At 42.5% G+C, this 27,344-nt stretch overlaps 1 protein-coding gene across 2 annotated transcripts in view; it reads left to right on the forward strand.

The window, feature by feature from the left end:
* The window catches only part of CPNE4 (copine 4), a 577,619-nt gene extending 550,582 nt beyond the window's left edge, over positions 1–27,037 (forward strand). For both annotated transcript variants that reach the window (XM_082719255.1, XM_082719256.1), the window contains 6 exons: positions 1,202–1,335; positions 9,936–9,990; positions 13,209–13,260; positions 14,320–14,453; positions 19,611–19,847; positions 25,309–27,037. In XM_082719255.1, the coding sequence (XP_082575381.1) occupies positions 1,202–1,335; positions 9,936–9,990; positions 13,209–13,260; positions 14,320–14,453; positions 19,611–19,847; positions 25,309–25,443 (747 nt within the window). In that variant the 3' untranslated portion in view covers positions 25,444–27,037. The remainder of the gene's footprint in view (positions 1–1,201; positions 1,336–9,935; positions 9,991–13,208; positions 13,261–14,319; positions 14,454–19,610; positions 19,848–25,308) is intronic.
* The last annotated feature ends 307 nt before the right edge of the window (positions 27,038–27,344 follow it).

Below are 27,344 nucleotides of genomic sequence, written 5' to 3' on the forward strand. Positions count from 1 at the left end.
CCTTGCTCTTATGGGGTCATCTTTCAGGAGCAGAAATGAAACACATAGCGCCTTTTCTCTGTCCTTCCAGAAGTGACATTCCCCCCTAAGCAAATCCAATGGGACATTCCAATTATGTGTCATAATGGAATTTTGTCAAATAATATACAAGTAATATTTCCCACTCACAGGATCATAAGAGAAAATAAAGCCTTTCTGCCATTAGTAAGCTTGTGAGTGGATCCTGACAGGCCCTAAAGAGAAAGAGATGTAACACGAACATTTCTTGCTTTTCAGACAACTCCTTCTGTTTTAATTGTTTTAATCGCCCCCATCTTTTCCCTACCACTCCCCATACTCCCCACTCCCAAGCTGAAGCTTTTTTTTTTTTTCTTTTTTGAGAGGTATTTGCTGGGTTAACTTTTATTTAATTGGTAATGATGTTGGAAATCAGAAGAAATGATCGTTCCCATTTTAGCCCTCTCCAGGCTTGAGCCTTTAGTGGTTGTTTGCTGTTGTTAAGAGTGTTAAGTGAGTCAACTCTGTATTAGATAATGATGGTGAGGGTCAGAAAAAATTTAAGAAGTTCAAGGATAGTATCTACTTGGTGGCAAGACAGAGGTTTTTCTTCTTTACCTCCCAGTCACGGTGCCAGAGCATCCAGGCTTCTTCTCTGTTACAGGCAGGACTTCTCTCACATGAGGGAAAACCAAAAGTTAATGCCTCACTCGAAGCTGCTTCTTGCAGAAAATTTATTATAACCATGTCAACACGTCTCTGCAACTCGCCACACATGAAAATATGAGTATGGCTTTTGAGATAGACCACACCAGTAACACAGAATTTAGTTTTAAGGTAATTTACCTCTGCCTCTGAGATGAAATTGTCCTGCCTGGACAGCAGAGAAGTCTTTTCTTAGTGAACCGGGAACTGGGGACCAGATATTCTACCTGTACTCATGCTGCCTGGTAATGGGGATCAGCAATGGCTGGGCTTTCTGACGGACATGTCCATCTCAAGTTCTGTTTTGGCACTGGGGGAGGGGACCATCGAAGACTACAGAAATGGTCTCAACCAAATTAATCACTCCTCTCACTTTCCTTTTTGGCAGCATATGTGATGTGCTGCTTTTTCCATCTTGAGCCATGTCCTTTGTGTCTGATCACAATGCCTGTAAGATGCATTCACTTTAATCTACCCATTCTCCTCTTTTCTCTTCCAGGTAGCTATAGATTTCACAGCCTCAAATGGGGACCCCAGGAACAGCTGTTCCCTGCACTACATCCACCCTTACCAACCCAATGAGTACCTGAAGGCCTTGGTAGCAGTGGGGGAGATCTGCCAAGACTATGACAGGTACAAGACTCCCAGTTGGCTCACGCCTTATCTTTCTGTGGGTTCTGATGGTCCCTCACTGATACTGGGCACAAAAGTGGAAATCAGGTCCAATAGCTACCCATACTGAGGTTCATGAAGAAACGGGATAAAAGCTTGCCCAAACCTTTTATCCTCTCCACACTTAGAGAAACTGAGCTCATGCCATGCTCAACTTGGTCACACACAGACGCACATACACACACACACACACACACATACACATACCACAATCCTTTCTCAGCTTTCTTATTTGGCTTGCAAAACCACTTTCCTTTTTGTGAAGGTGTCTTGCTACTCAAAGCTTGGTCTGCGGACTACCAGCATAGCACCATCCAGAAACTTAGAATATTCTCTCAAGCCCCACTCCAGACCTATTGAATTTGAATCGGCATGTTAACAAGATTCCCAGATGATTTGCGTGCATAGTGGACTTTGAGAAGCACCAGTTTATTGGGCTTTGTTGCATCTAACCCTCACATTCCGCCTTGTGTAAGAGGCACTATTTAGCAGGAGAGAACTGTGTGGGGAGGTTAAGCAATCTGTGCACTCACTCAGCCCAAGGCAGGATTTGAACACAGATCTAATTCGTTCCACCACTGAAGCTCATAACCACGGTGTTTCACTGATTTCAGAGCTACTGGTAACATCAGCAGAGGGTGTGCATCCGCCCATGTGCATGTGTGTGTGCCCATGGGAGTGTTTGTGTGTGTCGATATGTGTGTATCTAGAAAACTTGACTTTGGGGATCAGATTGGTATTATGTTTATTTTCCCTCGCTGGTAAATATTGACCTTTCTCACCAAAAGAATTGTAATTCACATAAATTACATGAAACTGAATGCATTTTGCCTTTTCAGTATTTCCAGGTTGAGGTGAAGTTGTTCACATGTTCAAAAGGTTCTTTAAGGAAGAACCGATATAAATATAAATACAGGTAAATCTCAGTTGTGTCCTTAGTATGATTATAAAACAAGGCCAGTTAGTAATAAGAAGCAACAAACTAACCCTTTAAATCAGGACAATAAGTGACTCTGTCCTCCAGTTTCAGATAGTATGACTTCTGTTCTTTCTAGTCTCATAATTAGTGGTAGTAATATTATAAACCCGTTGCCCCAGGCACATAGGGAATGAGACAATCTAGTGATCACAATGTGCAGAGAAACAAACAGGACAGGGAAGAGGAAGGTCTCGTCATTATTCTTCCTGCCGGTGATTTTCTGGATTTGACTTGGTCATTGCCAGTAACTCAACTGGGTTTAAGGGCAGTTGGGGACTGAACAAACAGGTCCGGTAAAATCAAGCAGCTTGAAACACTCAAGCGCTTGCTGACATTTGCCCTCTTGTACGTTTAGAACAGAAGGCAATAGCATTTTAAATTACCTTGTTGAAGTAATACTTCTCATACTTAACCTTGAGATATTAACTATGAAGACAACTTGAATTTCAGCTCTGATTTGTTTTGGCCCAAATACAGGGAGTATTCCTAGAGAGGGTATATATTATATGGAGAGTTCCACCAAGGAAAGAAAAAACTGACAAAGTGCATCTCCATTGCCAGAAACTTCTCCAGCCATCCCCTAGACACCAAAGCAGTTATCTCTTGCACAGAAATAATTTAGTGTTCTAGTGTATACATAAGGGGCCAGAAAGAAGGAGGGAGTGGATAGCTACAGGATTCTTAATAACTTTTAAATCTTGAAAAGCTCATAAAAGAAATGGAGTAGGTAAAGTGCTCCATACAATACAATAAATAGATGCTTGACAATAATGTTGACTCTCTTCGGGAAAGAAGGCAGTGTACTCATGCATTCCAAAGGGAAGTTTGGTGGGTTGACCAGGAACTAAGCTGCCAATGCCCAGAGCCTTGGCTGTGTTTCTGCAGCAGATTTATGGAATGATCTGGAACAAGGTGCTGAACTTCCTATTTCCTGGTCACCTCACATGCAAGATGCAGATACTATGATCCCAGGGACCCGTATATCTTTTAGAGCTATTATCCCCTTAAAATATGAAAGCCAGGCAAAGGCAAAGCCCAGAGAGCATTTTGTATTCATGTGAAAATACAGATTCAGTATAAAACTAAAATGGGATACCTTAGGGGCTACGTGAAGAATTATTGTAAATTATTCTTTTTAACATTTTAATAGTATAATATGGAAATTACTGACCCAACTGTCCAGGAAAATCAGGCTTCTGCAGCTCAGTGGAGCTTGATGTATACGTATATGTATAAAGAAGGCAGCTCAGCATTAAAAAGGGCAAATACCAAAGGAGGAAAAGCACTGAAAAGCCCAGGCGTTCTTTTGAAAGACTCCCTGGAAAAATGTGTAATGCAAGCTGCTGCCTTAAGAACTGACAAGGTTCCGCAGTTTCTCCTTTGTGTGGGTGGGTAGACAATAGACAGGCAGAGTCAGGAAATTTCAAGTTGGGGCTTTGGAATTAATTTATTCTCACATCAAAGTCACTGAGGTTGATGTTCAAAAGAAACACTTGAATAAAAACTGACAGAAGGCGTCGTTCTCCCTCCTGCAGCAACAGAGAGGTTTTTAATCCCCATGAGCCTTAGAAATTGCTCCCAGCCTCTGACAACCAGGGGTTTTTCTTCCTGCCTTGTACAGTCATTGCTGAGGGGTCAGTACGAGGTGATCCATGAAGTAGAACAGCTTGCGAGATGCATAAAGCCCTTCTCAGGGTGGCCTGGAAGGGGAAACTTTTCCACAAATATCTGGTCCTAAGCCCAGAAGACAGTCCTGCCTGCTTGTTCTGTTTCTCTGGGTCTGTGCCGGAAAGAGAGAACACTGCCCATACTTTCCCCTTGGACTCCCCAACCATGCACACATATCTGCTCTCTCTCACACACACACACACACACACATACACACAGTGCGCGCGTGCACACATATATTCCATTTGCATTGTAGCATTTGCCCAGCTCCTGTGAACATACCGGTCAGGCTGCTCAAGATCAAGGTGACATCCCTGCCTTGGGCCCAGCAGAGATATAGGTCTCTGACCCCCTGCGGTGTTCTCCAACAAAAGGCTGGTCTATCTGCTATCAAGAGAGTATAAATACTGAATACATTGCTTGCAAGCATAGACTGCCATGTCATGAATGTGGCCACCCCAGAAGGAGACAGAGGTTTCAGCAGCTGAGGCAGGAGTCTTCCTGCATGGTGCATTAGGAGGCGAAGTTAGGGCCAATGCCCCATCTGACGGGTATTGGGTTTAGAATCAGAAGATAGGTTTGTAACACAGTGCCCCCGCTTCCACTCCACCAACACCAGTCAGGGGTTCTCAGCCTTGGCAGCACACTGGAATCATTCAGCGTGTCTTAAAATATGGCGATGCCTGGGCCCCACCCCAGAGCCTGCTTTAATTAGTCCGTTGTACACCCTGAGGAGTCAGGATTTTTCATGGGCATTTTTCTAATGGGCATCCCAAGTTGAGCTCCAGAGTTAAATCGATTGCATGGGTCAGATGCAATGGCTAAGGAGCTATGCAGCACCTGTTGGCTGCCGGGCACCTCACGTGGTACCATAAAGACAGAGATAAATTAATAGAGCATGATTTCCCCCAGCCACTTCATAGTTTCAGAGAGAAAAAGGCATGTAAATAAATCACAGCCCGGCACAGTCAGGGCGGCTTTGCCCTGTGTAAGGATGGGGACTGCATCAAGAAAGAAGGAGTAAGTTTCCCAGGTTAGTTTCCAAGGCAGTCAAGGAGGACCTTCTGTGAATAGCAAATTCTGGGATGTTCAGAATGGCAATTCTGATCCTTTGGAATGCTAATTCCATCCTTTGTTGTTATTAGAACATGGATGGACTTTTCTTTATTATTCTGAATCTTTAGACCAGACCAGCCTCCTGCAAAGGGCAGAGTCAACAGGGGTGATGGAAAGAGCACAGGGTCCTATGGACAGGTAGACCTGGGTTCAGACCACCGCTCTGCTGCCTCTGTTCTGAGGTTTCCTTCCATTCCATGAGCCTTGGCGTCCTTGATTTCAAATGGAAGATTTATCAAACTTTCCTTGCAGAGCAGTTGTAAGGATAAGCTAGAAAGTGGCTAGCTAGCACATGTTCTGCCTGTGATACTCAGTAAATGATAGAGGCTATTATCTTCGATACTCTTAAAAATAAACTGAACACAATAGGAAAAAGGGATTACAGTGTCAGATCTAAAGGACATTTTGGACCAATGACCTTTAATTTTTGGTTTTGAGCATATATCCCTAAAAAGAATTTTTTTTTTAAATATTTTATTTATTTGACAGGCAGAGATCACAAGTAGGCAGAGAGGCAGACAGAGACAGAGAGATGGGGAAGGAGGCTCCCTGCTGAGCAGAGAGCCCAATGCAGGGACCCAGGATCCTGAGATCGTGACCTGAGCCGAAGGCAGAGGCTTAACCCACTGAGTCACCCAGGCGCCCCCCAAAAAGAATTTTATACAATTGTGTAATGTCACATATTTTTACATTGAAATCTAATGTTTTCCATCATGAGTTTAAACAATGACAAAGACCGAAAATCCTGGTGTATTGTAAATAGGAACATTTAAAAATAAAACTCTTACATAACTCTTGTGAATGCATTTAGTAGGATCTAAATGCCATAGCTCTGTGATACTCACCATCATCCATTTAAAAAATGTATGAACAAGCTCTTTAACTGGAGTTGAGAATTTTGATTATTTCTTTTTTTCCATGAAACTTTTATTTCCATTTCCAGTCCCCTCCCCCAAAGAATTTCATCCTAATGTATCTTTAAGATTTGGATTCAAAATCCTTTTATTGAATTTCTACAATAAAAATATGAATATAAGTTTTTAAATTTCTAATGCCTAAAATTTTCTCTGTTGTAGAGAGTCAAAATATTTTCTAAAATCTTCTGTTGGAGCCTTTATTACAATTATTATTAGTGCATAATTGATCAAAAGAACATAAATATATTAGAAATGTCAATGTCTAATTATTGCCTATAAAAAAAATAAAAACTTTTAATGAAACAAATGGGGTTCTTTCCCAAGTAGTTTACCTACCTATAGATGAATGCTACCTAGTACTAGAACAGTCTAAGATCAATTCTAATCCAATTTAGAATTGGGGTTCTTTCCCAAGTAGTTTACATACTTATAGATGAATGCTACCTAGTACTAGAACATTCTAAGATCAATTCTAATCCAATTTTTTGTTTTTATCAATATAAATACTAAGAAAACTTGTTCTTATAAATAAGCACATGGTAATGAAAAGAGTTTGATGAGCAGTATTACTTATTTATTTCCATTCTAAGTTATATATATAAAAAAATCACATAATGGTTTATCACCAAAATGTATTTTTAATGATCTACCAGCTGATATCAGCACTTCCTACAATTTTTCAAAGCAAAAATTGGCAACTACCTGACTTGCAGAAGGATTTGTTTCCTAGTTCCCTTATTTTCTACTGCAGAGTTTATACACTCTGGAACAATGCACCATTGTGGTTAAGATTCAGAATGGGTAAGGAGAAGGGTAATTGTGAAAGGGAAGGTGTGAATGGAGAGCTGGTCTTTCTATTATAGGTGTTCCCAGAAGATCAATTTCAACAGAGAATAGCTATGAAAGTAGAGAAACTGAATACTGATTTCCTTAAAAAAAAAAAAAAAAAAAAAAAAGGCCATGCTCTCCTGTCCCCAGAAGGGCTTTGCATTTATTTCCATGTACCCCAGTGCTAAAACCATTGTCTTAAAGAACAGTCTTAATTAAATGTCTAGGTGTTCTGAAATGCCATTTTGCTCTGAGTCAGCCTCTCTTTCCTTATGGATGAAGTAAGTTGTCTTTATTTTTATTGCCCTCTTTCTTCATCTCAAAGTCTTCCTGAACAGAAGGATAAAAATGGTGTTTGAAAATAAATCTTCCATCTGGAGATCATCAGAACAAGGTCATTCCCTAACAAGTTCAGAACGGCATGTTCATTTACCATTGAAGACGATGGGCTCTTTTCTTGTATTTTTTACTGTGTTATTCCAATAGTGAGAATAAAAGATTGCCTTTAGCAGTGTGGTAACATTGAATTTTCCAAGTGGGCAAATTCCACCCATCCTTTTCCCAGTAGCTGCCGAGTGGCCCCTTTCTCGGGGCTGAGTGGATTCAATCTCAAGTTCTTTGATGTGCTGGTGTTCCCAGTGCTTCCTTCTATGCTCAACCTGCCTTCTCTTGCCTCTTGCGTAAGACTTCTCTCTGCCTAGTTTTATTTTTAATCAGGAAGCGTGAATGTTTAAATCTATTGTGCTTAGGCTCGAAACTTTTTCTTCAGTGTGTTTGTTAGTTAGAGACCTTGTGGTGGCTAACTTCAGAGAATTGATGCCCTCCTGGGTCATTAATTATTCCTCTTGTAGGGTGAGGCATTTTCTCTACCTCCCTGCTCTTGAAATTCAATTACATAACAGTGCATCATGCTCAGCAAACTTCAAATCCCCAAGGGTGGCTTAGAAGGTATAAAAAGAATATCATTAAGGCTGGAACATTGGTTTAGTGATTAGCAATGGATGGAATATTAGATCTCACCCTTCCTAGACTCATCAAATTAAAAAATAAAAGGTATGGAGCCCCCTAGGTTCCTGTTTGGACTTCTCAGCCATCTCCAGGTTGGAAGAGCCAGGACCCAGTCTCCACCCTGGAAAATGTTTTTTCCAGACTTGCCCCCAAAGTACCTCTGAACTCTCCCTCACAGATTCCTCTTCATACCTGCTCGCCCTTGTTTTGGTTAAGGAGGAATTACTGAGGCGATGTATTTCAATATTTCCAAGGACCTGAAGTATCTTTTTTTCTCAGAGCTGTGACTAAACCTTTATAAGATGTTGTGTTTTTCTATTTACCACTATTAATACCTTTTCTACTAAATGCCAGATGCAAGGCAGCACAAAGCCTGTTCCTGCTCAATAGTGAGGAAAATGGAGAGCTGGTGGTTTTCTGGAGAATTTGACTAATTCCAAAGAATGCTGGCTTCCTTGTATCTCCCAACCCCTACACCAAATTTGCTTGACTTTGCCGTATTTTAGTGAAGTGTTATCAAAGTCATCTTTGGCTACTAATGACCTCTACATCTGTCAGATAGTGATGGATAAAAATCTGGCTTTGGTACTTTGACTACTCTGTCAGCCTTGGGGGGGTGGGGTCCCATTTGGTTGACAGAGCCATTCAGAGACAGTGAGCCCTAATCTGAATTTCCTTTCCTCCTTTACTAACTCTGCAAAAGGCTGAGAAATGTAGGAATTGTTCCAAGAACAAATCTCAGTTGTATTTTTCATGGGAGAGAATGTAAAAGGTAGATGACATGAAAAGGATATGCCTCTGCCAAGAACAATATTCCAGAGCCCCACTGCAACAAAGGTTTGCCTAAAGAGAATCTTACTTGTCTGGTCAGGGGGCCCTGTTACTGCACGTTCCGGAAGGAAATCACATGTAATGCTATATACAATCATTAAATTATAATGGGACAACAGGAAAGGCATAGGCTTTAGAATCACACGGTCCTCCCTGGTAAACACCTTTGGCCATCTTCTTAGCCTTTCTCAAACTCACTTTTTCTGTAAACAGGACTAGTAAAGAGGTGGAACTTCAAGGGTGGCATGAGAATTAAATAAAAATGTACCTTGCATAGCATCATGCCTGGCACATTGTATGTGCCAATTAATTTTAATTCTTTGCCCCATCATCTCACCTATAGTACAGTAAAGTTGGAGTTAATATAACATATGTGAATGAATAAATTAAGGGACATTTCAGTATGCACAAGAGAAACCAAGCCATGATTCAGTTCATGGGTTATCTAGTTGTTAAATATTTATTGTGCACATACACTACGGCGAGTATGCTGAAGAGAGGGGCAAGGGGCAGTTTGGGACAGAGAGGCAGTGTATATGTAAAGTTATTAATGCAAAAAAAAAAAAGCAGCATCCCTTTGCATTCAGGAGATAAGAAAAGATATGTAAACAGTTTATATTGTTTGTATGAGTTAAAGTAATGGATACAATGAGTCCTGTAGATGGTACCAAGCCCTGACAGTTAGCCAGCCTTCCAAACTTCCCATTGACTTTTGATATCTCTTTGGATTTAGACTTGTCTGGATTTGAATCCTGGCTTTAACTAGCAGCCTGATCTTGGATAAGTCACTTTACCTCCCAAGGCGTTTTGCCACCTGGGAAATGGGAATAATGGTCTCTCTCTACAAAGATTTTAAAAGATAACATATATGAAAAACCCTAATAATCAACCACTGAAGTTACCTAATTCATGATCACTTTTCAAAGACAGAAAATGGGGAGGGGAGGGGAGGCAATCCTGGGCCATTTTGTTACTTAGTATCAAATCTAGCAAAAAGTTATGGGAAGAAATTGCAGACTAATGACTATAAAAAACTTTAGGGTTTCCTTCTTGATTTTAATTACCCATGCTACTGCTATCCCATTACCACAGATAATCAAGAAGCATGAGTCAGCATTTGGCATAGGAACATGTCCTTGTGAGGTAATGCAGGTTCATGTTTTTCTTCCTGATTAGATGAACAAATGAAGCAACTTCTTCTTTTTTTTTTCCAGTGACAAAATGTTCCCAGCCTTTGGGTTTGGTGCCAGGATACCCCCAGAGTACACGGTAAGTGAGTAGAGATCCTTTGCTTTTGCTTAAGGATGACTTGGGATTCCTTCATAGGCGTTCACTCTTTTGGCCCTTGATAAAATTATGTAAGTAGAGTCCAAAAACTCAGAATGGTCTTCTGAACCTGTGGGATTAGCTCACTGGTACCTATCCTTTGATGAAACCCAATCTCCTGTATTCCAGATGGGTCTTCTCAGAGGTCCGAATGAAAGGTTCCACTGTTGAGCTTCTTTAATAGATATGGTCAGAGACTGAGAAAATACTCAGGAAGCTGATCTCCACTGGCTCAGAACCTATCTATTCAGGTCTGCCCCAGAGAAAGGTCCTACTGACAATGCCAACAGTGAAAGGGATGTCTACATGAAAAGGATGTCTACAGACTCCCTCATTCCAAGTCCCTGAGCTGGCCTATGTGGGGGAGAGAAACAGTGAAGTCCTGAAGGAGAACCATTTTGGCTTCGAGTCTGAGAAGCTGGAAGGTTCTGTGAAAACACTGGCATCCTCGTTGGTACTGATTTCTCATGAACAAGGAAGGCAAAGATTGTGAAGAGAGATTTGCACTGCAGGGGAGCTGAAACATTGTGCTGTGGTATACCAGATGTTCCTGTGGGACACTCTCCACAGAGAAGTCTGCTCCCACGGGTAGAAGGGTCTTGGAGAGAAAGCAATGTCCCTACCCCAGCCTCACCAATTCCTGTGAGGTACATGCTAAGTGGAAGCAATACTGCTCAGTCATCAGTTTCTCTTTTACTGATAGAGTTGCCGAGCAGGAGAAAAATGCTAACGTTTGCTCCCACACCAGACCTCTCAGACCAATGGCCTTCCCCTCCTGTGTCCTTTTTGAAAAAAGGGAATCCAAATCCCTGTTACTACTGGGGTGAACAGTGGATGGACTGGAGTGTCTCTCTGACCTGTCCTCTTTCTTGTTGGCCTCAAAACCCACACTGTCTTCCCTCTCGGGCATGGCTACAGAATTCTAGAAGCATTTGTTGGAAATTGAGCACATGCAGAAGAAGAACAAGAACAGGAGCTGCTGACTGGTGGCCTGTAGACATTATTCAGAACACAAATGTATTATATCTGACACAACTTTTTTAAAAGAATTATGCAATTTCATTTACAATGTTAGATTTGTTGCTTCTCCAGAAAAACTGGAAGACCTGGCAACACTAAGATTCAAAGAATATACATATAAGAATTAGCTAGAACTGAGGAGATGCAGTCACCTTTAGATGGGGTATCAAATCCAGAATCTGGACAAATGGGTGCCAGCCTTCTTTCCAGAGCTACTGAGCTTTGAGAATGACCAGTCAAAAACCACCGGTCCATGGGGAACCTGGTGTTTCAGTTGGTTAAGCATCTACCTCTTGATTTCAGCTCAGGTCATGATCTCAGGGTCGTGAGATCGATCCCTGTATTGGGCTCTGCACTCAGCAGGGAGGCTTCTTGGGAGTGTCTCCCTCTCCCTCTGCTCATCCCTCCCCCTGTCTCTCTCAAATAAATAAGTAAATCTTTTAAAAAATTAAAAAAGCACAAAAGCAACCACCAGTCCAACTACCCAGAGATGGTAGAACATTCTCCACCACATTCCCACCAGGTAGTTTTCTGGTCTCAGCCTGGCCCAGCAGGGCTAAGGTCAGAGGTGTGCAGTGCACTTGTTTCAGCCCCTCCTCTTCTCATCTATGACATCTACCTGGCCCCCCTCCTGGTGTAACTCATCCTTTTTGATATTTTCTGAAATCCTCATGCTCACCTGATCCCTTGACTCCATGCTACCTGCCAGCTAACTTATTCTTCCGTCTTAACAGACATCCCTCCCATATCCTCAGTGCTCTTCTCAAAAAGTCATACAAATGCCCCTTTTCCCACACCTAATTTCCCCTATACCATGACAGGCACTGATGGTCTCATCTTGTCAGGTGTCCCCAGAGAGTTTGTCACAAATGCCTTCTGTAGGATAAAATCTCAGAGTTTGCCTTGAAACTGAGCCACAAGCACCTCCGTCTTAGTTTGCACTCTCTTGGGAACAGACCTTGAGACAAGGATTTGGAGGCAAGTTGTTTATTTGAGAGGTGGAGGAAACCTCAACAGAGAGTGGAGAAATAGGGGCAAGTCAACACAGGGTACGCTGACAAGTCAGTCACCTCTGTGGGCAGTTGGAACTTAATTCTGCTGGGGCCCCCAGGGAGATAATGCAGAGCATGCACAGACCCCAAGAGATAAGACAGCTGGGGTACTGATACACCATATCCTGTCATCCAGTGAGTGATTAAGGACAACTCCCCAGGGGTGTTGGTTTTCCAATACTTTTAGCTAGGCAGGCCCGAGAAAAACTTAAGGCAAATAAAGCAGGTAAGATGATTGTAAGTCAACTGACTTGCCTGGAAGTGCTCAGGACAAGGAAATGTGGGGTAGGGCACCAACACTAAGAAAAGAGGGGTCTTGTAATGCAATGACCTATCTTCTAGCCTCCAAAAAAGTTAGTGCTTGGAAATAGCCTTTGAAATGGAAGAAGTCTCTGTATAATTCCAAATGATCCAATAAACATGTCCAGCTGCCAAAAACATCCCTCTTGTTTCATCAGGTTTTAGAAACCAAAAAGTAAACAATATCTTTTTTGACCTTATGCATAGCTCCTGCCAGATAGAGGAAATTGTGTTGGAAGAGGAAAAACTGTATTTATTACTTTTCCAAGAGTAGAGTTTATTATAACCTGTGTATATGGGAAAATCCTTCTATCCTATATTTCTACATATCATGTTAGAATGATTCTTAAATGTCAGCGGCTTAGCTGGCACCTTCATAACCATCACCATGTTGGACACGCAGCTTGCGTTATTGAGCTATCATTGTTTTTATCACTGCGTCCAAATAGAGCTCGGCCAGATCTAAGCCTCCAGGCTGTGGCCAGTTCTATCTGGAAGCTATTTGAAGTTACATTTTTCTTCGATTTCTTTTTTATTTGCCTTATTCTTCTCTCCTGCCGGCATTTATCTGATTCTAGAAAGTCTTCCTGTCACCTCAACTCCACAGGGAGCTTGGAATTCACCCTCCATCTCAGATTGATTGTGTAAAGGCTTAAAATGGTTCCTGCTGCTTAACACATAATGAATGTAATGGGCATTTGTTTGCAAACTCTAAACCCTAGTGCCTCCTTACTGGATTAAAGTTATAATTCTCCTCTCTTCCTTTTTTAAATTTTAATTGGTGTCTAGGTCTCTCACGACTTCGCAATCAACTTTAATGAAGACAACCCGGAATGTGCAGGTAAATCACACATGAAAGCAAGCTGAGGGCTCACAGCCCTTCTGTGGGTACCTTTCCCATTTTAATCTCTCTGCTCTGATGCAGGCTTCCTGGATCCAGAGAAACCATGCTACTCCAAAGACAATGGAGAGCTGTAATAACAGAGCAGAAAAATAGCTATAAGAGGCATAATGCAGAAGAGGTCTTGAGCTTACAGCAAGAATATTGATAACAATTCTGGGTTTCTCAAACTCGAGGGAGAAAAACTACCCAATGGGCAGTGATAAGCTATGCCCCTTTGTGCTTTCTAAGTTTTCATTAGGTATTCATTTATCACAACTTCCTCTCTGTGAAGGAATAAGGAGGGGGGAAACATGGAAAGCATTTGACACTTTCAGTGTGCTGGCAAAGGATATGACATCAAACAAGTAGCTTCATGGTTTTGTGCCAGAAGAAGAGCCTTCTCAAAGGCTTTGGTCGGTATTGCATTATTTCCAGGTAGAAATTCCTCAACATTGTTTCCATTAAATAATGATGATGAAGCGATGTACACGTGACTTCTACGGGCGACCCAGGGTGGTACCTACTAGAGCCGACTCAGGAGATGGTGTGAAAATGAGAGAAACATTAGAGCTGACTTGCTGGATGGCTGAGAACATAGCCTTTAGATAGACAGAGTCAGACAAGACCTGGGCTTGAATCTTGAGATTTCAACTCCCTGGCTATGTGACCTGAGGCAGATCATTTAACCTCTCTGAGCCTCAGCTTCTTCACCTATAAAAGGGATGTAACATCTATTTCTTTGTGCTATGAGGATCTAAGAAAATCATGTGTGTAAAGTGGAACATTAGGGAAAAGTTTGTGGAAATGGTTGCTTTTGACTTGCACTTTTAAAGAGAATATCAGCGGGAGTGTAGACAACACCAGGAATGTGGTATTTTCTTTGTGCCTTAAAGATATAAGTGTGATGTTGAGAAGGACTGTTGGGAGGCAACTGAATGCTTTATTTCTGTGTATGCTTGATTATACTTATATTTGAGGGGACTACTGTACTACTGATCTTTGCTAATTTCACCTTAGGAATTCAAGGAGTTGTGGAGGCCTATCAAAGCTGCCTTCCTAAGCTCCAGCTTTACGGTCCTACCAACATCGCCCCCATCATTCAGAAGGTTGCCAAGTCAGCATCAGAGGAGACTAACACCAAGGAGGCATCGGTAAGGAGAGGGCTCTTCCTCCTCCTAACAGGCGTTTACCTGGATTTGGGCCATCACACCCAACCCACTCTTGACAATAAATCCAAACATTCCTACCTGTGTGAGTTTGGATAAATGCCTTACCCTTCCCCTATCCTCAGTCTCCTCATCTGAAAAATGGAGATAATCCTACCTAAGACTGCTAGGTTATTGTGAGGCTTAGAGATGACGCATCTCAAATGTCTGCAAACTGACAGGGGTGAGGGGTGGTGGGAACTGTCCAAAATCAGCTTCCTTTCCAATGTATCCATACTACTGATGAAAGCAAAGCAAAACTGAATTAAAAGAATGGGTGCATCTGTCCCCTTGTGGTCAAATGCAACAACACAATCCATTATGGTAAAGACTTGTTTCACATTCTGTTCATGGTTTTCTTAAGACAAATTCAAACCAAGGCAGCAAGGCCAAACAGAGTTTGTTTGTTTGTTTGTTTTTTTAACCTTAAAATTTTAGAATTAAATATTACCATAATAACTTTTCTACATATCTTCTTTAATGATACCAGTATGTTTCTTTTCTAGCTTTCTTAATTTTTTTTTTTCAGATTTAAGAGAATATTAGTGATGTCTGGAACTTTCTCTAATTTTTATCCTGGGTTCCAAGATACTTTATTTGCATGAAGAAGATTATATACTTCTCCCTCATCTGCTGACATGAACTCGTCCAAGCTATTTGCACTGTAACCAGGTTCTCAGCCATCCTCATATTAGAATGGATGGAGGACCATGCTCATATCTGATGTCAATCTCTTATGTACTGGGGCACATCCCCTCTCAATTATCCAAGGACGTTGACCCAGCAGTTATGTTCCCCTTCTCTCCTTATCATCTGTTTCCCCTTTCTACTGAAGACTCATTCCCATTAGCAAATGGAACAGGCTATAATATCTATTTGAATTAAACTCTCTCCCTTGATACTACTTTACCCTTTAGCTACTGTCCCTTGCTTTACTCTCCTTCAAAACACAAGGAAAGTCTTCCTACTGTCTCCATCCTCCCATACCAGTCAGAGTTTCCTCCCCAACATTTATCTGAAAATTATACTTCTCAGAGTCAGTGGCACCTCCATCTTGCCAAACACACAGAGGCCATGGAGCAAATTTGAATCCTCACAGATGCATGATTTAGAAATAAGGGTTGGATAAGATCAGTATTTCAGTTTATTTCATTTTATTTTATTTTTTTTCACCACCAGAACTTCAAATTCAAACTCTCCAAATGATAACTTGACTCAGAAACCCAATATATAAAGTAGATTTTAAGAAAATAGACTTCTCTTGCTAAATCTGGACAGGGGATAGGGCTCCAACTTGGCTGTTCTCTTTTACCTCCTTTATCCCCAAGAGCATCCAAGGGATCCCCAGGGATCCCCAGAACCCAGTTTGAAAACTGATTGATCCCAGCCCTTCTAGTGTACTGGGACCCACAAGAATAAAAAAGAGAACATGGCTGACATAGGTCTGGATCCTGGCCTGATATAAGCCAGCTTGAGTTTTTGATCATGACTCCCTCTGCCAAGGTCAGGTGGGTCTCCTCTGAAAGGACAGGTCAGGAATTGGTGGAGGAAGTGTATAATCCACATAGCCCCAGATAATTTACCCTAGAGGCCAGAAACACTGATGTTTTTTTCCCAAAGGTATTCCCTGTTCTTTGAGTAGTGTGTGGTCCTGGGACCCTTGTTATTACTGATTGCTAAGGGTCCTACCTTGAACCTCCTTGGTAGGTTGTGCAAGGAGTCTATGGCTGTCAGATTTTCTTTTCAATTTTTGTGGAACTCGTGTACAAATTAAAAACAAAACAAAAATCCCCCCCTTATCTAAATGGGACCTCAAGTTCATTCAAAGACTGTAGTATTTCATCTGTGAGCATTTTCTAGCCTGACTTTAGAAGCAACTACTACTGCTCGCTTTATTGGAAATTTCCATCAAGATGTCAGTCCAGCAGTCTGCAGCATATTACCTTTAGCTAGATTGAACCTTGAAAAATCGTATTCTAGAATCCTGACAGTCTCTTCAGATCAGAGGATTTGGACACTTCTTGTTCCATGAACACCATTAATAACTGGTGAAGCCCATGGACCCCCTTCTCAGAAATGCTTTTAAATGCACAAAATAAAATATATGTTATAAATAAACCATATATGTTGAAATGCATTCAGCAAAATATTTTTAAACGTGGCTAAGAAGCATGATACATATAACAATAAAATGCTTCTTTTGTGACATTAAATTATGAGAACCAGTAACTAGTCTAACAATTCTGTAATTTCTAAGTAGTGTTGATATAAATGATATAGAAAGATATTTGCAGTCACTATAACAGGAAAATACCTGTGATTTCTATTGGTGACTAAGTCACAAGCACAATTAAAGCCAATTTTATTTGTTGATTATAATTTTAAAAAATTATAAATTTTAGTTAGAGGTTAGCAAATCTAAAATGTAATTTACCCCAATTTCACATACTGTCTGAAATCTTTCAGCAGTCCACCAGCCCAGGTCAAGAATCCCTGCTCTAGGGGCTCCTGGCTGGCTCAGTTGGTAGAGCAAGCACCTCTTGATCTCAGAGTTGTAAATTCGAGCCCCCTGTTGGGTGTAGAGATTATTTAAAAATAAAATCTTTAAAAATAAGATGAAATCCCTGCTCTAGATGAAAAACCAACAAACTGCATTCTGTAGTGTGTTTTTCAATGGCTTGTAGGCTGAGAACAGGTTTTACATTTTTAAACGGTTGAAAAAAAAATCCAAAGAAGAGTAATAATTTCATGCCACGTGGAAATCACATGATAGTCAAACTTCAGTGTCCATCAAAAAATTTTTATCAGAACACAGCCTTGCTATTCATATTAAGTGATAAATATGGCTATTCTCATACTACACCAGCAAGGTTAGGTTGTTGGACAGAGATCACTAGGGCCTGCAAAACCAAAAATATTGATGATTGTCCTTTACAGAAAATATTTTCCCAACACTGTCTCTAGGCCATTTCAACTCTAAAGTTTCTTGATGTGGTAGTGTGGCTATCAGGTGTTTTATTCCTGGAGGCACTGAGCAGTTAGGGGTGGTCCATCCCCTTAGACCACAAAGATCATATCAAATGGGAGTTGGGGGATGTGGAAAAAGGAGAGAGAGGACATAGAAGTATGACTCATGCAAGGACTCCATCTGCTCATGGGTCAGAAGTGGTCTTCCTCCAGGTGAGGCATCCAAGGTGTACCCTGGAAGAGTGATGTATGATTCTGGTGTAGTCTACACTCCTTTCCTCTCTCCCCAACCACCAAGTTGCCTCCTTCTGCTTTTTCTCTTCTCCTTCATAGCCGTACCATCAGGTCATGCTACTGAAACCTTCCTCCAAACTCCCAAGCCACCTTTTTGTGACTCTATATGACTCAAAGCATGGATATGGATGAAAATGTACAACTCAGATGAATTTGAAAATTGGTTGGTTAGCTAGAACTATGGTTGGGCAGCTAGTGGACATGGAACAAAATTAGTTTTCACATTAAACTATAAGTATTTAGAACATACAGCTGTCTCATAATAGTGTGAATTTCTATTCCCTCCAGGTGTACTTTTGACATGTTATTTTGTTTCAAATATCTTTCTAACTTACAGAGAGAAGCGGGAGCCTTTAATACTAACAGCTTGTATGGAACCTTTTAAGTATAATTCTCAAAACCAGGTGTTTTCAGAGTGCAGCTATTCTATCCAGCCTTTCCTCTTTGAAATATGGCAACTTAAAATGCCTTAAAAATCCCACATTTACTACAGATGTTGGGCATGTTGCAAAAATTACATTAGATTGGCATGAATTGGCATCCCGGTGCCCTGCTTCCCTCTAATCTCTCAGTACATGCCATCATGATGTCACTTAACACTTAATATTGACAACAGTGCTGGTCTCTGATGCCTTCCTTCTCTAGACCCCAGAGCAAGTCCTGAGCCCTCCCTGTGCTGATGATAGAGAATGTCTTCTCCAGTCTCACTCTCAGATTAGCCACCTGAGAGCCTGTCCAGGTGGAAAGAGCCCAGGCAGTCTGCAGGCAGACAGGTGGGATTTGGAGCAAGAAGCCACAGGAACTCAGCACCCACAAGCACACTCAAACTAGACCAGACCCTGGTGTGTGGCCCTCAGAGGAAGAGGCAACAACCCACACCCCCTGCCCCCTGCTAGCAAGGTTTTAGGCTAGTGCTGTCCACTAGAAATATAATGGAGTTGTATGTGCAATTGTAAATTCTCTAGTAGCCACATGTTTAAAAGTTAAAAGAATTAAGGTAGTTAATTTTAATCATATATTTTATCTAACCCAATATAACCAAAATATTTTCATCTTAACTTATCTTTCATCTAAAAAAATTATTAATAAAATATTTTGCGTTCTTTCTTTTGTACTCAGTCTTCAAAGCCCATGTGTATTTTGTACTTAAGTCACCTTAGTTTGGATACTAAATTATCACTGCAAATACTTGATCTTTATTTAGGTTTTATGTATTAATAGTTGAGAAACTAGTCACATACCTGAGTTGTTCCAAATGTATTTGAAAGGTTTCCAATAAATGAATCAAGTCTCTGTTTTGAAGGTTAAATTTAAATTCATTAAAATGAAATAAAATTAGAATATCAGTGCCTCCGTTACTCTAGCCACATCTCAAGGGCTCAGGAGGCACAAGGAGCTAGAGGCTATTGTACTGGGCAGTACAGCTGTGGACTCTGAAAATTCCCCCAGCTGAAGAGGGTAGGATAAATGGTCTAGTCCCACTCCTCAGGAGATGAAGAGACGTAGACCCAGGGGAGGTATTTTCCCAGGAGCTCAGATAGTAGAGGCTTTGAGGCCAGCCTTTTCTGACTCCCCCTGCTGTTCTGTCCACCACACTGTGCCGTGTAACTGTCACTGAAGTGATTCTTAGAATTACCCCATGATTACTCTGCCTGCATTGAAGCTCCATTCACCATAGCCTTAAGTCTTTAGGGCTGCCAACACAGGACTCATTAAAGACTATCAGCACTGTCACTGTGGTCAGTATGCATGGAAGCCACCAGGGTGGGTGCATAACTGGTGTCGTCCTTGTCTCCCCCACCTCCTCGTCCCCATGCTCGCCTGGCCACTGGTCAATCCCAGCAATACTTCATCCTGCTGATCCTCACCGACGGTGTCATCACGGACATGGCTGACACCCGGGAGGCCATTGTCCACGCCTCCCACCTTCCCATGTCGGTCATCATCGTCGGCGTAGGCAACGCGGACTTCAGTGACATGCAGATGCTAGATGGGGACGACGGCATTCTGAGATCACCCAAGGGAGAGCCTGTCCTTCGAGACATCGTCCAGTTCGTGCCCTTCAGGAACTTCAAACACGTACGCATATGTCTGGGGCTTCCCATGGGAGAGGAGAACCAAAGCAAGCTTGCTCCCACAGTTTCCTGCCAGTGTTTGGGGTGAAGCAATGTCAGCTATCCCTGCCCAGCCACGCTGTCTCACACCCAGGACATGTAGAGTTTCGCTATTTGGAGAAAGGCATGTAACTCAAGTAATAGCTGAGGAGTCACGCTAAATGTGGCAGCCAGCGTTTCACTGGCGCTTCCCCTCCTCCATGTCATTTAGGCTCTCTAGTGCACACAGGGCTGCCATGTACTGTTAGCCAGGTTGCTTGCTGCCCAAGGGTGCCTGGCTGAAGTAGCAAAGAGAAGCTGAACTTCAGCGTGGCTTCTTTTTGTCAAGCCATGTACCCTGAGAGAAGCCTGTGTTTGCCTTGGAAAAATATATTCTTGAAATGATAGTAACCTAAATCCTCTGCAAATATACCATAGGCAGCATCAAAGATTGATTTAACTGACTAATGAGGGAACCAGAAAGATGGCAAAGCTAGTTCAAGGGAGGTTATAAAATAGCAGATTATGGTGGGGGTGGGGGGAATACTGGAACAAGTTTCTTAAGGCAGCTTCAAAACTGGTTAATGACCAAAGGGGTTATAAAATCATCCTCATCATCTTTAGATTACCTTCTCTAGTGGGCAGAAATTTTATCAGTTTTCTGCAAGGTAAAATTGAGCTTTAGTCTTGGGTTCCCGTCAGTAACGAAGAGTAGCTCAAGCAGTGTCGCAGTCCCCAGATGACCCTGAAGCAGGCCCATGAGACGATGCTCTAGCATGGCACAATTTTTCAGCATTTCCAAATCTGGGATAATTGTCAACTCCAGAGAAGAAGAGGCATCTTTAAAATTTACACAGAACCCTGCACCTGTAGGGCTACAATGGCCTAGGGTAACCCCTTCTCTGGTTCTCACAAGGGATCCCTCTGTGCCGGTAGAGGCCCTGAAGAACCTTCAGAGCCTCCGCCAGCTGTGTCTGGGAGTCACATAGGTCCTCACAGGCAGTCCTCTGTGTACTTCTGCCCTGTGCCCCTCATGGAAGCCACTCTGTCCACCGAGGCCTGGACCTCTGCTCTGCGTGGGGTGCCAGGGAGGCTGCTCCCAGGGCTGGTAAACTGAACTGGGACTGCCCCAGTGGGAGGGAATCTCCAGAGCTCTAGGTGCCCTGAGAGACCCTGCAGTCCCCTGGGAAGGGACAAGTATCCCTCCTTTGGAGATCCTTCTGTTATCTGGACCCTTAATGCAGTGAAGTCTGCGTCCCTATGCCTCCAGGACCCCTGCTACAAATGTCCTCCTCTTCCTCTCCAGCCCCTCTGAGCTCAGGCCTTGAGTCACTTATTTAGAGTCAGGGTGAGGAAGGGACAGACGCTGTGACATCCACTCTGAGCTTCCCCTCCTGATAGTTTCTGGAAAAGCCTTTCTCCTCAAGCCAAGAGCCCTCATTCAAAGGAATCCTTTTTGTTCTCCTAGCCATTTTATCAGATATATCCAGAAATATCTGAATCCCAATTTGGGCTCACACCAGCACACCAGCCACGGTGGGTAAGGCTAGAGGGAAGATGGCTGGATCATTGTTGATTATCGACAAGTCCCAGTGCTGGCGTCAGAGTATTTGGCATATGCCTTTCATAAACTGTTGTTTGCCACCTTCTTGGGACATGCCTTAAAGCAAACTTTCAGTTAATGAGCCCAGCAGCCTCCAGTGACCCCTACATCTGTTGGCCTGCCAGGACCGCTTAGCAAGATCCCTGGACACGCCAGGGCTCCCGGAACAATAAGGCATTGCTCCTAAGGGTACTGCCGCACAATTGCGATTTTCCTTCTAAGGAGGACTATGCGTCATGAGCATCGTTAGAGAAGCCTGAAATCAACCCCTGGCTACAGTGTTGAATGCAAAGGGAGCTCAAGAACACCCAAGCCCCCAGCAAGCACAGGGGCAATAGCGTGGGTGAGGGGCTTAGCCGTGCTACCATAGCCCCCCTTCAATCTGCACAAGGGGGCTGTTACCAAATGAAACCACTTGCTAAATAAAAGAGGCTCACCCAGCCCTCTGGCTGTTTGCAAGTAGACAGCAAGGAAGGGTATGGGGAGGGATGGGCTAAAAGGGGTGAAATTTGCCACCGTTTGTGCTCATCAGTGAAGTGACTTACTTGCATAATGCCCAAAGTGGGGAGAGGGGGTAGTTCTTCCAGACTTTCAGGTCCTGCCCCATTTCCTCCCAGCCAGGCAAGAGTAGCCACATCACCGACCATCACCCATAACTCCGCATGAGTGCAGAGTGGTCAAAGAGCCCTGTCCCTAGGGTATTCATGCACTTTCCCAAACCACCATCTTTCTGTTCACCTGTGCCATGCATATTCCTGCCTCTCCCCCACAGCCTCCTCCTGTTCCTCAAACACTCCTGGAGCGCCTGCCGTGGGTACGGCACGTTAGAAGAGTAAAAGTGGTGCCTATGTAAAGCTTAGCACAGCACCTGGTCCTTGCAGGTGGCTAATAAATAAGCTGCTAGTACTAGCTACTTTCATGTTTTTGGCCTTTCCCAACCAGATAATGCCCCCAAGCCCTCATTGCTTATCAGACCCACCAGCCCAGATATGCAAAGGAGTGGGAGAGTCATTCAAAAACTGTACTGTCTAAATACAGTGACAGATAGCTAGATAGGGCTATTTAAATTTAAATTCACTAAAATGAAACAAAATTTAAAATTCAGTTTTTCAGGGCCACCTCAGTGGCTCAGTTGTTTAAGCGTCTGCCTTTGGCTCAGGTCATGACCCCAGGGTCCTGGAATCGAGTCCCACATCAGGCTCCCTGCTAAGCTGGGAGCCTGCTTCTCCCTCTCCCTGCTACTCCCCCTGCTTGTGCTTTCTCTCTCCCCCTCTCTCTCTGTGTGTCAAATAAATAAATAAATAAATTTTAAAATCTTAAAAAATAAAATTCAGTTTTTCAGGGCTCAATAATCTAGTGTCTAGTGACTACCACATTGGACAGGGCAGATATCAAATATTTCCATCACTGGACCAAGTTTTGTTTGACAGCACTGTTTAGGGATATCACTGGCTTCATATAACAGTAAATCCGTCTTACAGTGGATTGCACAAGTTGTTCTTTTTTAAGATTTTATTTATTTTTTTGACACAGAGAGGGAGAGAGAGAGCACAAGCCAGGGGAGCAGCAGGCAGAGGGAGAAGCAGGCTCCCCACTGAGCAGGGAGCCCGATGCAGGACTTGATCCCAGGACCCAGGGGTCATGATCTGAGCCAAAGGCAGACACTTAGCCACCGAGCCACCCAGGTGGCCCCTGCACAGGTGGTTCTTAACCAGGGACAACTTTGGCAACATCTGGAGACATTTATGATGGTGACAGCTTTGGAGTGCTATTTGCATGTAGTGGGTAGAGGCCAGGAGTGCTGGTAAACATCCTACGATGTTCAGGACAGTTCCCCACCCAAAGAATTATCTGGCCCAAAATGGCAATAGTGCCAAAATTGAGAAACCCTAGATTGTATAAAGACAAATAAGTTGTTCTTATGTAACTAGAAGCTAGGGACTGGTAGCTGCCCACATCTTTTTTTCAGTGATTTGATAGTATCAGGGCAAGCACTTGGTGATTCCTTTGCTGTCTGCCCCAATGATAAAACAGTTGCTTCAGGAATTACATTCTAGTTCAAAGTAAAAAAGGAAGAGGAAAGGCAAACAGAACCAACCATGTCTGTCCCCTCTAACCAAGAAAGAAAAGCTTTCCAAGAAGCATCCTATGTCTCAAAGGATGAAACTGGGTCATATTGGGATGCCTGGCTGGCTCTGTCAGTAGAGTGAGTGACTCTTGATCTCAGAGTTGTGAGTTCAAGCCCCATGTTGAGTGTGGGGACTTCTTAAAATAAAAATTTAAAGAAGAAAGAAAGAAAATGGGTCATATGGCCATCCCTAGGTGCAAAGAAGGCTGGGAAGTGAAGTATTTGGCTTTCTAGCCTTTATATGAGATGTGATCAGAGAGAAGATGGTACTTTCATAGCTACCCCAGTGTACGTATGGACCACGATCTAACCGAAACTCTGAGCGGATATTTATAAACTAAAAGAGCATTGATGAATGCCGAGTGCCCAACATGCTAGGACATCTTCAAAATGTTAGGGGTCACTTTAGGAAAACTCCTCACCATGTTTTTAGATTGTTTTTAAGACAAGTGTCTCTTTTTTGAGACTCCTAAAAGCTGGGCAGGATAAAACCAATCCCTATTTCTTGCTGTTGTGTCTTTAAGAACACTGGGGCTTAACCAAGTCGAATGGCTGAGTGGCAAGCCACAAAAGGAAGGAAAGAGCAAGAAACCAGGCCATTGGGCATTTTGTCTAGCCCTTTCTTTCCTTTGCTGAGGAATCTCCAACACTCATTAACTGGTGTTTCTGCTTCGAGTTTTCAACTTCAATAATAGCTAATAATGAGGCCAGAGCCAGAAGTCAGATCCAGCTCTGCCTGACTCGAGAGTCCATGCAGAATACCAACCTCCACCTTCCTCTGCCCCAAATCGTGCAGTGGGATCATAATGCTAATAGAATAAAGGCTACATTAATTAGTGGTATTTAAAACACTCTGTCACCTGGGCTCAAGCCTATTGTCCAGCTGAATACCCCCAAAATCTTGCATCCCCAGCGTGCGCGCAGACACACACACACACACACACACACACACACACACTTTCGTTAGCCCCATCAGATGACTCACTGTACCTAGAATGATCAAATGTCATTCCCCTTCTCTACATATTAAAACATTCCCAACTGAAACACCACCACCCCTTGGAAGCTTGGTGTGATTTCCTCTAAGATGACTTAATCTTCATTGTCTGCGCTCTGGTCCCAGGGTGTTTGTAACTCTAGAGCAGTGCTTCTCAAATTTGAGTATGCATAGGAATCACCCTAGGGCATCAAGTTAAAATGCAGATTATGATTCAATAACTCTGGGATGGGTCTAGCGTCGTATATTTCTGTTGAGCTCCTGTGTGAGGTGATACTGCTGGTCTGTAGCATGTATTGTGTTCAGTCTCACGGCGGTGTTCATTTTGACCACCCCAGGCTCCCCTCTCATGTTTATAACTCACTTAATGGCAAGAACCACAGACCCATAAACTCTAGCACAGTGCCTGGAATTGAATGCAGATTGGAAACTAAACTCAAAAAGAATCCATCCCACCGCCCAACTTTCACCCATCTTCAGATGTGAATAGTTTTGTATTTTGAGACAAGCATGGGAAAATATAACTAGGAAATCAAAGGTTCATTTTCCAACAATCTAACAACTCTTGCTTGGAGTAGATGCGCAACAAATACCAGCTGAATGAATGAATGAGAGGGAGAGACTAGCTGCTCTGAGTAAGACTGCAGCCTTTAAGCTGATTCTGGATCAGATTCCTTGGGCCAGGTGCCAAAGTCACGGTGCTGTCTTCTTCCTTCCAGGCATCTCCAGCTGCCCTGGCAAAGAGCGTGTTGGCTGAAGTCCCAAATCAAGTTGTGGACTATTACAATGGCAAAGGGATTAAGCCAAAATGTTCATCGGAAATGTATGAGTCTTCCAGGACGCTAGCACCGTGAACTACACATACTTTTACAGAGTTCTGAAATACTATTCCTGCTAATATTTAATACTTCTACTACTCCTGTATTTAAAAAGACACACACACACACGTACACATTTAAAAAATAGCACGTTTCGGTGATTTTTAACTAACTGACCATTTTTTTTTGCATGTGTAGCCCTGAGGCCTGGATCTGTTAAGCTCTTGTATTGTTAAAGACTTTTTACAAAGAAACACGAATAATTACAACTTACTCTTTACATTACAGCATGTCGCCTTGAAATAAAATGTTATCTGTATCCATTTTTTATACAGGTTTGTTGAAATTTTGCTAAATTTCTTATTATCTTTACACTGTAAAGCATTTTGACACATTTATGGAAAGTCGATAGCCAAAACATAATTTGGTTTTATCTGCTATAGGATGAGAGACTTTTCAAAATGGCAGATGCATGGACTGTATTTTGCATGTTTAAAATAAACACACACACACACACACACACACACTGTTTTTCAATTGTTATCTATAATCCCTCCCTGCTATGAATGGTCTCTTTATTGAAGAAGAGGTTTACTCACCTAGACATAGTCTTCTAGAGGTGGATCTGGGGCACCAAGCCCAGCACCTCTCAGACTTTTCTGTGCACCCAGATACCTGAGGATCTTGTTACAAATCAGACTGTGGTGCAACAGGTGTGCGTGGGCCCGAGATTCTGCATCTCTAACAAGGTCCCAAGTGATAACCATTGCAGTCCACACTTAAGAGCTCTGAGGTTCTAGACTCTATGGTGTTGTCCAGAGACCATCTGACACAGGGAAGCACCTAGTCTGCTTGAGAAGGGCACTTCTCCCCTGCCAGTAGCACAAAGTCCCACCTGTCTCCAAGGTGGGACTAGAAAGTAGTGAGATTGACTCCAGAAGCTGCATACCCCACATCAGTCTCACTGCTTTCTAGTCACAACTCTTCCTTAAACAGACTAGGGAGTGTTCCTCTTTGCCAGCCTCTCCCCTTTCAAAGGGGACATCACACAATCCCAAAGGGAATGGTTCCCTTTTTATGTCAATCCCGAGGAATGACTTCAAAGAGTCTTTGGTGGGACCACAACCATGGAAACTGGCCATGCGGTATGGCTCCCCAGAAACCCGGCCACCAAGTTGACCTGTAAGCCTAGTGTGGGGCATCTTGTTGCCTCTTTTTATCACTCCTGAGAGCAAAATCTATCAGCGGAAATGCCTAGGGTCATTGTTTTGCGTGGATATGAACTGGCCAGTCTTGAACCAGAAGAAAGAACGTTTCACTTGTGTGTTGTTCTCTTGGAGAAATGGACAAGTATGAAAGGCACAAGAAGGAACTTACTTTTGGTCAGAGAGATAGGGAAGTAAATCACAAGGCAAAATATCTGTTTGTTGTTTGTTGCGGGAGGAAATATTAATAAGCAAATCAAATGACTTGTATGATTTCCAGTGTTATAATTATAGATCTTAACCTTGCAAATACATGTCAGCCAAATGCACAACATTTTGGGAATGATGGTTAAAAAAGTACAACTGAAAAAAATTATAAATATTTAAACTGTATTGTTTTATGAATAAATTGGGTACTTACAGAATTTTTTCTGAGAGTGATAGTCTTGTTTCTCTTTTCAAAGCAATTCTCTAACAGTGGATTATTTCATGCCCTCAGATTAGGACTAGTTCTTTCACAGTCCCATAGAAACAAAAGGATATTGTTTTTAACAACAAGGGATTAAAATACATAGACCCTATTGTACAGAATTATCTGATGGTGGTTTCCAACCCCAAACCAGGACACGAGCTTCCATGTTGATGGGCCTAGAACATAGTAAGCACTCAGTAGATATTTAATGAATAAAAAGATGACTAATCAAGTGAATGAATGAATGAACTTGTTAATGT

The sequence above is a fragment of the Mustela nivalis genome (assembly GCF_964662115.1).
Source record: "Mustela nivalis genome assembly, chromosome: 1".
In the NCBI taxonomy this organism is placed as follows: domain Eukaryota; kingdom Metazoa; phylum Chordata; class Mammalia; order Carnivora; family Mustelidae; genus Mustela; species Mustela nivalis.